The sequence below is a fragment of the Tasmannia lanceolata genome, unplaced genomic scaffold, assembly GCF_043159265.1.
Source record: "Tasmannia lanceolata isolate RefF3 unplaced genomic scaffold, GAP_Taslan_0.1 ptg000019l, whole genome shotgun sequence".
Classification (NCBI taxonomy): Eukaryota; Viridiplantae; Streptophyta; class Magnoliopsida; order Canellales; family Winteraceae; genus Tasmannia; species Tasmannia lanceolata.
In genome coordinates, this window is record NW_027518696.1 from 2061859 (window position 1) to 2073131 (window position 11273).

Genomic DNA, 11273 nt, shown 5'->3' on the forward strand with positions numbered 1-11273 from the left:
GGGAAGATCAGCCTCTTGGCCCACTTCGAGGGAAGGGTCGTCCTCCTTTGTGCACAAAACACAATTTCTGTGACAAGTTTCTTCATTGCTCTAAAAAAGCTTCGTACAAGTTATTTATAGAAAAGCCCTAATTTAGATAATCCTTATCTCTAAGACTTCTACACATCCAAAGCAACTACAAAAGCAAAATCTAAACTAATTTATTCCAGCACAATTGGGTCCCATGTAGGCACGTAACATGTGGTATTGCTTTGATCATCTCCATCGCCTATGGTTTCTACTGTTTTCTTTTTATTATTAATATAATTCTTTGCCATTCAAAAAATTATCAGTCCCTTAAAGATTATTTTTGGTGAATTTTTCGTCAAACACACATATTGCAAATTAAAGAGAACAAATCTTTTTGGATAGTGATAAATTCACACCCTATAAAGATGACTCTACCCCTTTTTACTGCCTCTGAAGGAGAAAAATACGGCATGCGAATAGTTTTTTCAACTATCCACAAAAAAGGGGCACATTTGTTCTTATCATCAAAACACGTATGAATCTTGAAACGGTTGAGGGAAAAAGACCCTATTGGCATTCCTAACATAATTAGAGCCTAACGTCAATCTTTCTCCTTACGGTCTCAATTTGAATATTTTATTATTTCTTACCGTCTCTTTTGGCTGACATTTAATACACATTGATTCCCTTGGCCTTCAAAGGGAAACCTATTATTATGAACGGCCATGCTATTAAGAACAACCAATGAACGGTTCCCTTGCCTCCAAAGGAAACTCCATTAGTCGGAGTCCAACAACAAATGTACAGTTAAGATCTTCCAATAATGTGGGGCAAATTGAATTTTTTTGCTGGATGCACATGTAGACAACTATGCATTATATAAGAGATCCAACGGATGACCTATCAAGTGAATGGTTGAGATCAATTAAAATGTAGGTCCCACTATGCTGTAGTGGCCCACCTCTTTGTAGTACAATGCACTTGGGTCCTACGGAAGAATCCTACTAATTTCATGTCCGACAACACTGGCTGATTGAAGAAAATAGTGGAAAAGACGATGCAGGTATGTTAAATAACATTGCCGTTCTACTATTGTTTCACTCGGGAGCAAATGGTCAATGTTGTTGTTCTACTATTTTTTCCCCTTCAAATGGGCCTATTTTTTCCCCGCACTCATCACACACAATACACGCCATCTCTGTTCCGAGCAAGTCTTTGGATTAATCGCCGCAAACAAAGAAATGTTAAAGATGTAGACCTAAACATACTACTAAAAGTAGTTGCTTCTTTCGGTGCTCCAACCAAAGGGAATTTTTTTTTACAATCCCAGACAAGTCATACTATCTCATTAGTTTAAATGAACCCAATAAATTGGGTCCCCGTACCCATGAGAAATGAAGAACTCTTGCAAGAACTTTCCGGGTTCTTAGATAAATTCCAGGTTAGAAAAGCAACTAGAGTGCAAGAGCTTTGCTACAATTTCCAGTCTTGCAAGGTTGGATATTTATGGAGTAGGTGAGAAAATTGTGGCTAGCTCTCTAACATTGAAATCCGATGGCATTATACAGGTGCCACAACCAAAGATTCAGATATGGTCTTGGGAATGCTTTCTATCATTTTCTTCAACCAGAATGCATCACAAGTGAGGAAGAGATTATGCAGTCTGATCACGCTCTACCCCTCCTTTATTTTCACACATTAAGGTGATTTTAGACAGCGCCCTCGTAGCAAATGAGCTGGTGGACTTATATGCCAAGACTTGGAGGAAAGGGGTGGTTTGCAAATTGGACATGAAGCAGGCTTATGATAGAGTGGACATCCCTATATATCATCCCTCCCTCTTTAGATGCCCTATATATAAGTGTAATCAAAGGAGTTGAGCAGGAAATATTATTTCAATCCCTGTTTTCAACATTAATTTTATTCTCTTTTGTCTGAGTAGATTTCATCTCTATAGTGACTAAGTATGTCCCCACAAAATGGCCCATTCACTTTCCTGTGAATATCTGAGATTAAAAAAAGGTTTTTCAGTAAGACTAATGTCAGCTATTTACGGGAAAGCTGATTTCTGGCGACGCACTTAGTCGCGACGAAGGGAAACAAGCTCATATGTTTTCCCCTTTCTCTATTCATTTATTGATATAAAAAAAAAACTACTAAAAGGTCCAAGACTTCATATTTTATTAATTATGAAAATCTCCAACCATCAACTTTTAATACCTTTTTTACCCATTAAACCCTTGATAAATATAGCATTAGCAATCAAAAAAATATATGAGAATAATATTAAAAACACTTACAAAAGGGAATAAATAAGAATAGATACATCTATCAGCATAATTGTGGTGAAATACATCACAAGATCAAAGATCTACTAGTATTTGCTCAATAAATACATAATCTAACAGGGTGGTACCTAGCAGGTCTGCCTTGAAAAACCACACCATATGCTCTGTTGGAAAGTTGCCTTATTTCATGCCACCGACATATGTACGTGTCGTGTGGTTGGCTGTAGGTTTTGGGAAAACCCTATTGAAAGTGGAAACATCACACGATTGTGATGAGATTAAATTAGTTGGTCTCTTTTCTTGTTTGGAGATACACTACCAAAAAAGAAAAGACACAAGAACAACTCTCAAACCTTGCAAGAGAAGAAAAACAATGTTTTGTGCCTCTTGCAAAGGGAGAGTGGAAATGATTTGTGAAGGAGGTCCTCTTGGTTTCTTCAACCCAAGGAAGAGAAGAACAAAGACGACGACGGCAACGTTTTTTCTCTTGTGTGCACTACATGAGAGGAAGTCAAGAAGGGGTTTTTTAAAGGGGCACAAGGGAAGGATTTAGGGTTCGATCAAGTGTTGGATCGATTGAGGAATCTATTGTTCTCTTTTTTACTTCTTAATTAGTGAAATATTTTCTTTTGGATCGCCCGTGGACGTAGGCGTTACCGAACTACGTAAACATTGTGTTTTCTTTGTGGTTGCCATTGTGTGGTTTGTTTTATCTTATCTTTGATCGTGGGTTTTAATCAGACCATTGTCCGTCGATATTTCTACATACTCCTTTTATTATTCTTTGCCCTCTATAGCTCGTCCACTATTATCTTCTTCAGTTGCTGAGAGTAACTATTGAATATTTTATCCTAATCTCTCCGATTCTCCTCCAATAGCATTTGTCTCTTCCAAAAATAGCAATTAAAACGTAGACACTTTTATCCATCTGTTGCTCTTAGAAGAGGATCAATGCCAAGCATTCGTCCAAACGAGTAGCTATTGATTAGTCAAATGCATTTTTGCATCTCTCTCTCTCTCTCATAATGTTTTCCATACGGTTGAAGCTCTCATAAATAATTTTAAATTTAAAATCTCTTATATCTAATGCTCAAGCCAGGAAGTGACATTGTTCCTTATAATCTCTTCTTTCTAATACTAAATAGAAAAATCTTGTAATATAAGATATAAGAGAGTACATTCTTAGAAAATGCTGTTCAAACTACATGTACTTTACAATACAATACAATATGTAGGTGCAACATAGGAGAACGAGAAAAAGGACATGAGAAAAAACAGGTGGCAAAATTCACAGATGCTCATCACATTTTATGCTACTAACATTATTACAACATATGAGGGTGTGTATATACCGTATGTTTCTTACCAAAAGTCTCAGATGTCCTCCATCAATGGCATTTCATACCACTAACACAACTTTGATCATCACATGTGTCAATAACCTTTTGTACAACATAGTTTTAGAACTTATCTTTCATCAATTACTATAATAGTTCATTTTCATACATGGAACCAAGCATTCATTTACTAAAAGTTGGTGTTCACCCATTTGAAGGTGATATATTGGCCGTTTGACTGAGGTTTGAAATGTAAGAAATAGCTTCGGCTTTGCTCATCATTACCTTGTATCCAAGCCTGGGTGAGTAGAAATGATCTTCTTTTCAAGCCAAGCCTTCGCCATTGTCAAAGACACGAGCCAAGCACTGAGATGACTGTAACTTCTGCTTCCTTATTTGTAGAAAATTTCAGATGATGAAAAATTCCATAACTATTATAGTCAAGAAAACTTAAATCTATCCATCTCTTGGCCTAGATTACTTGGAAAACAGATTAAATACCTTTGCTAGAAACAATCAAAATGAAATATTCATTTATATGTAATAAGATTGGAAACTATGTGTTTTTCGAACAAAAAAAGGATGGTGCTGATAGACAATTTCTAATACTTAATATTTTCTAATATTTTAAATAAAAAGATGCATCCAAACTGAGCTATTAATAAAATGGGATTTGCTGGGCAATTTTGGGGAAAGCTATTTCGTGGTTGAATTTTGCATGAGACAACTCCTTCAGATGAATTAAATAATAAATAAGAAAAAATCTGCTAAAAAGTGAGCTTATGTGGCTGTTGTCTCCTACAAAACTGAGTCGCGGAATTACCGACCAAATCCATTTTGCTGATATCGGTAAAGTTTCTTGATATTATTATTGTTATTATTATTCAGCAGGCAAGACGGTGTTTGGAGAGACTTCTATTTATTAATGAATAAAAGGAAATATAAGCATTGCATCAGATTCGTATTAATTACCTGAATGATAATCGAACAAGTTTTGTAGCCATCAAACACCTATACTTGTAGAAATCAGTCAGGTGTTGTGAATGTCTTCAACTAAAAAAATATGAATTTTGAATATGTGCAGACGTGTCTATGGTGAAATTACTATGATTAAAACTAGCGTTCCTATTATTATTTGTTTGACAAAGAGATATATTATAGAGAAGAAGAAGAAGAAACCCCATGATTGAGAAGGTCATAATAGGTAAGATACGAAAAAGGGAAATACTACACACACCCCCCCCCCCCCCCCCACACACACACACAAAACCAACTAGACTTCAAGGGAGAAGATGATACGTACCTCTATGGTGTATGCGCTGTAGTTATCAAGTAGTTATTTATGTAGGGTTGTGGATGTTAGTTTTATTATGTGTCATATTAGTGGGTAGAGTTTGTGGGTTAATGGGATGTTGATGTGGCACTCTCTTTGTGCATGTATTTAAGTTCTTGTATTTGAATGAACTGAGAAGAAGAGAGTTTTATAGCAAAGGAAACTTTGTAGGAGAGTCATGGTTCCTCTCGAATTGAACCTCTAGAAGGTCCGGTTGCCTTGAATCAACTTCTTTCCTCCGCATTTCTATTTTCTTTTCGTTTATTTGTGTTACGGCCAATTAGGCATGTAACACGTGGTATCAGAGCCGTCGATCCTGTGCCATGGATACGTCTTCGGAGATTTTAAATTCCATACGTGACGATTTTAGTAAGATCGAAGCGCTTGTTTCGAAATTGTTGGAAGAACAACGATAATTTACTGAAAGCTTGATCAAAATCAGCATTGTGATTGAGGAAATGCACAAAGACGAAGAAAATCTTTAATCTTGAAGATGTTGATGTTCCAATGGAGAAAAGTGCAAGAACTGATGGTGACAATGATGGTTCTGTTGAACGCTCTGTGAAGGATTATGCTGACCTTGTTCAGTCATTTGATCCTTTCATCACTTCAACGCAATTCCATGAAGAATCATATTTTTTCCAGCATTGATCATACTGATTTTGAAGGCGGAGTTTGGAAGATCGAGACCGTTGTTTTTGAAGATCTTGAAAGCCTAATGGTAATTGTGTCCAACAAGATTTGGGACCCAGGTGGCATAGAGTTTTTCTTCAAATAATTTGATCTTGAGGACAAGGTCATTTCAACGGGGAAGGAATGATACGTACCTCTATGGTGTATGTGCTGTAGTTGCAAAGTAATTATCAAGTAGTTATTTATGTAGGGTTGTGAATGTTAGTTTTATTATGTGTCATGTTAGTGGGTTAATGGGCTGTTGATGTGACACTCTCCTTGTGCATGTATTTAAGTTCTTGTATTTGAATAAAATCAGAATAAGAGAATTTTAATGCAAAGAAAACTTTGTAGGAGAGTTATGGTTCCTCTCGAATTGAACCTCTAGGAGGTCCGGTTGCCTCGAATCAACCTCTTTCCCCCGCATTTCTATGTTCTTTTTATTTATTTGTGTTACGGCCAACTAGGCACGTAACAGAAGATAATCATATATCTCCACAACCATCCTCCCAACTCCTCCGCTTGGATCGCATGTATATGAAATTATGGGTGCATATTGTCCCAAAAGTTTTTTTTTTTTTTTTTTTGGTAAGTTGGGGTTTAGGCAAGGACCCCTACCAGAGTTTTAAAAGTAAAGAAACAGTTACAATCAAAAGTAGCAGACTCTGGATGAGTTGCTAGTTACAATATCAGTAGGGGAGAGAGGTATGGTCTGGTACAAGGGCTGTCTGGATTGGATAACAAGTCTGCAACAATATTTGCTTCTCTCCAAACATAGGAGATGTGCCAGGAAGTTGCCGAGGCAAGAAGGTCTTTGATCTTGGCCATGGTGGTCAGTTTTTTGCACGGGCATTGAGAAAGGCCGTTAATTACATTAACGGCAACTTTTGAATCAGATTCAATCCATATTTGATCACATCCATTGTCTCTCGCAAGAAGAAGCACATTATGCCAGAAGCTGGCTCCCATAATTCAGACCAATGGAAACAAGCGAAACAACACTATCTTTCTTCGTCTAAAATGAAGAACAAATAAAACCAGTATTGATTGAAAACTAAAATCTCTCTCTCCCTCTCTCTCTCTCTCTCTCTCTCTCTCTCTCTCTCTCTCATGCGCATACATACACACTCAAACGGACACACATGCGTGTGTACATTCATTCAATCTAAGAGAATACATGGAAAACCATTCAAATAGAGAGAGAGAGAGAGAGAGAGAGAGAGAGAGAGAGAGAGAGAGAGAGAGAGAGAGAGAGAGAGAGAGAGAGAGAGAGAGAGAGCAATGACTGTCGCTAATATTTGGAACCCAAAACTCACTCATCCATAATATTAGAATCCTTGATTACAAAAGATGATGAATACATTCTAGTTTCATATAAGTAAACTACAATGATTTTCGCTACTCTTTGGAACCCAAGACTCAGTCATCTACCGAAGACGACTACTACTAGACTAGACAAACGAAAGGAACTGCAGTCTGCAAACTTATTTATTGACACAAACTTAGGATAAATGATACTCTCTAGGCCGAAATGTGAAGAAGCAAAGTTACAACCCTTCACATCATTCCCCAAGGGAAAGAGAGATCCATCCATGGGCTATTGTCAACAAAAGGACTCATCATTTCTCCCCCAACATAACCCATAGGTTCATGTGGGTTCATGACTTCCATGAACCGTGGTTGCTCTTGTAGAGCCTTCATGGTCGCCTCCAAGGAAGTCTGCTCATTCACTCCCTCTTGAGGCGGAACATTCAACACCTTAAGCAATTCAATCCTCTCTTCCACAGACTTCATCTTAACATCAATCAACCACGCCAAGTCATTCAAGTCTTCCATCTTAGCATCATCCAACCCCTTCCCTGCCAGACATTGGTTCATGAGAATCGTCATCTCGGTCTCTCGATTCTTCTTCTCTACCTTCATTGATTTCTCTCTCAATTTGGAAATCCTTTGCCGAATGAAAGCTTCAAGGTTCAACCTTTTCTTGGTTTGTTCCATCACAGGCATGCTCTTGAACTTGTGGATGATACGATCCATGTCGGGCTCCGCCCACACCTCCGGTTGTGGGTCGTTGGGGCCGTACACGATCACACCCACCTCAGCACCACATAAGGTGCTCAACTCCCTCGCCTTCTTCATCAAACCCTTCCTCCTCTTCCTCAAGGTGGTCTTCCTAGCAGAATCATTAGTAATCCATGCAAGGGTCACCTTCTTACGAGCCATGGCCAAAAGAGAGAAAGAGAGAGGGCTTAGAATGAAGAAATGGCCTGCTTTGTCTTAGACCATGACCTTTATTATATAGGGAAAGGCAAAGGGGTGTGATGCATAGCTGGGGGGGAGGATATCTTGGAAGGGTAAGATTTGGTCAAATGGACATTAGGAGGGAGTGATGTAGTTTTACATTGACCATTACTATTTTTGGGCAAGAAAATCTCGTTGTGGAGATTCTGAGATAGGGTTATTAAGATGAAGGTTTTGTTGCAATAGGGGTTTTTAAGTTTGCCAACTATTTATGTTAATTTTGGGGTCTAAGAAGATTTGAAACGGAAGCTATCGCAATGGGTTTGTGTCGAGATGCATTCTCCTTATTTAAGGCTCAACACGCGAATCCGACTCAACAGGAAATTGATAGGGCCCACAAAACCACACTTTTCACATTTCTTTTCTCGGTTAAAGAAATAGCAAATCCCATTATTAGAATAAAAATGGGAAATTAAAAATCAGTTTTAAGTACTTACATTGTATGTTACTGTCCTCGGGTTGAGATCGGATGGTGATTAGAGGTGGGGGCTGATTGATTTCACCACCTCCTAATGGGAAGTGATACATTTGCCCCCTTTCCTTCCCTTGCTACTCCCGTCTAGTGTATTTATGACTACTCTTTTTGTTCTAGAAAAGGGTGTCCCGGGGAACAAAAGGGAGCGAATGTATCATTTTTTCCAAAAAAATCGAAGAAAATGGGGCCTATCGCCTGATGATGATAAAAAGACCCACTGTTAGTGAAAATTTCATTTCGGGTCTGCATGTCATAAAGGCAGGTTCTTCGGAAACGAGATTAATAGGAGGATCGGACCCGGAATCAAGGAATTGAATGTTACTTGATTCATAAAGAATGAATCTGTTGGTTAGAAGTTATACGGACTTTCTCAAAGGCGCCCCGCGTGTCACGAGATATGGGGCATTCTAATTGAATCGAAGCATGCGCAGATATTTAATGTGAGTTCGTTCTATGGAAACTCGTGTTTAGATAGTGTGAAAAGAAAAGAATATAGAAAATCGAAAACCTCCAAGCAGCCCCCCCCCCCCCCCCCACCCACCAATTATGGAAGTAGTTTTTTGGATTTAGAATAATTTATGGATTTAATCTCCATTGCAACTATGCATGTGGGATTGCGGTTGCCCACCACCATAATTAGCATGCAATGCATTTATGAAATGATTGGCGAGCCTCCGGTTTCTACACACTTGTGTAGATAAGTTATCTACACACTAGCTTAAAATATAGTGGGGGGCCACATTGTTTGGGTGATCCAAGCCATTCATTTTAAAGGCCCTCACATAGATCGGGTGTCCACAAAAAATCAGATCCATAGGATCATCCCAACCCTACGATTGGTGGAGGTAAAATGGACGTCCTTAAACCTTCACAAATTAGTCCATTTTTTGCCTCCACAGTTCGTAGGGTTGGGATGATCCTATGGATCTAATTTTTTGTGGACACCCGATCTATGTGAGGGCCTTAAAAATGAATGGTTTGGATCACTCAAACAATGTGGGCCCCACTGTATTTTAAGCTAGGGTGTAGATTATTTATCTACACAAGTGTGTAGGAACCATTTTTCTCTCTCTCTCTCTCTCTCTATATATATATATATATATATATATATATATATATAGAGAGAGAGAGAGAGAGAGAGAGAGAGAGAGAGAGAAACATTGTGCGCTCGAGCGCACCAAGCTTATGGTGCGCTCGAGGGCCCAATCACATGGGTCCCACATTTTTACTGGTGATCCAAAACATTCATTTGCAAGGCCCCATCATCGATAGGGTGTGTAAAAAAAATCAGCTCTATTGGATCATCCTAATCCCTCAAAAAGTGGAGGGAAAAAATTGGCATATTTGTGGCAAACGGTATCTGTCGGTGTAGCTACACTTTTCTCATATATATATATATATATATGAGAAAAGTGTAGCTACACCGACGCCTTAGAATACAGTGAACCCCACATTATTTCGGTGTTGTAAACCATTCATTTGACGGGCCCTCACATAGATAGGGTGTGCCCAAAAAATCAGCTCCATAGGATCATCCAAACCCTACGATTTGTTGAGGCAAAAATGGACGTGTAAAAACCTTCACAATTCTGTCCATTTTGGCCTCCATGGTTTGAACGGTTGGGATCATCCAATGGAGATGATTTTTTGGGCACACCCTATGAATGTGAGGGCGTATCAAATGAATGGTTTGGATCTCCCAAATAATGTGGGCCCACTGTGTTTTAATATATATATATATATATATATATATATATATATGAGAGAACTTTTCCTACACACTGGTGTAGGTAGCGCTGGAAATGAACTACTTACCAGCCGTCGGATGTGTTTCATCCTAGCCGTCCATTCAAAAGTTAAGGAAATGGGGAGAAAACCCAAAATCGCTGCTCTCTCCCTCTCGCTGGTCTCATATGAGAAAACCCAAAATCGTCGCTGGTCTCTCCCTCCCCCAAGCAGAGCAGATTTTCCGTCGGAGCCATTTTCCCCTCTCGCCGGTCTCTCCCTCTCACAGGTATTTCATCTCTGTCTCCCTCATACTCCTTCTCTCTCTCTCTCTCTCTCTCTCTCTCTCTCTCTCTCTCTCTCTCTCTCTCTCTCTCTCACCTTCACGCATATGGTTGCAGAGCCGTCGGATCTAAGCATATTTTCCGTCGCAGCTGCTCTCCCTGCCCCAAGCAGAGCAGATTTTCACTCTTCTTTCTTTCATTGTTCTTTTCTCCACTTTTTCTTTTTCATCTTTTCTTTTTCATCTTGCAAGACTTCTGGATCATCATGTCGATTTTGTTCAAGCTTTCCACAAATTGTCGTTGCCATTCCTTTAATTCCAAAACAAGTATTTTGATCTTCTGAAAATCTTCACGCATCGAATCCAAAATCTCTGAAGACGTAACCATGGCGCATGATCGACTGCTTTGATACCAATTGTTACAAACCCAAATTGGCCCGAATCGGTTCGTAACGTGATGGATCTTCTTAGAGGGAAGATCGGCCTCTTGATCCACTTCGAGGGAAGGATCCGTCCTCCTTTGGGCACAAGACACAATTTCTCAAACTAGTTTTCTTCATTCATTTTCATTAATGATAACATATGCTTATATAAAGCACTTAATGATAAACATAGAAAGATCTATAAAGATCTTATTATAAGAATAGAAATAGCTAATTAGAGACTATCCTAATCTAACCTAACTACTAAATATATCAATATATGATCGTATTCACTAAAATATCTAACTAATCTATTCCACTAAGTGGGACCCATCTAGGTACGTATCATGATTTTTCAATTGCCCTTTTCCTTTTGTTTTTAAATTTATTTTCCCCTAGATCTGTATTTCTTTATCCGCTCTATTTTC

At 38.7% G+C, this 11273-nt stretch overlaps 1 protein-coding gene across 1 annotated transcript; it reads right to left on the reverse strand.

Moving 5' to 3' along the window:
* Positions 1-7196: 7196 nt before the first annotated feature.
* Positions 7197-7862, reverse strand: LOC143853184 (agamous-like MADS-box protein AGL80). The gene has a single exon (XM_077362919.1). It carries the CDS (start codon positions 7860-7862, stop codon positions 7197-7199), a length of 666 nt encoding a protein of 221 aa, XP_077219034.1.
* Positions 7863-11273: the final 3411 nt, after the last annotated feature.

Excerpts from the sequence above, each read along its gene's own strand:
- LOC143853184 (XM_077362919.1), bottom strand. The coding sequence starts at position 7,862 with ATGGCTCGTAAGAAGGTGACCCTTGCATGGATTACTAATGATTCTGCT.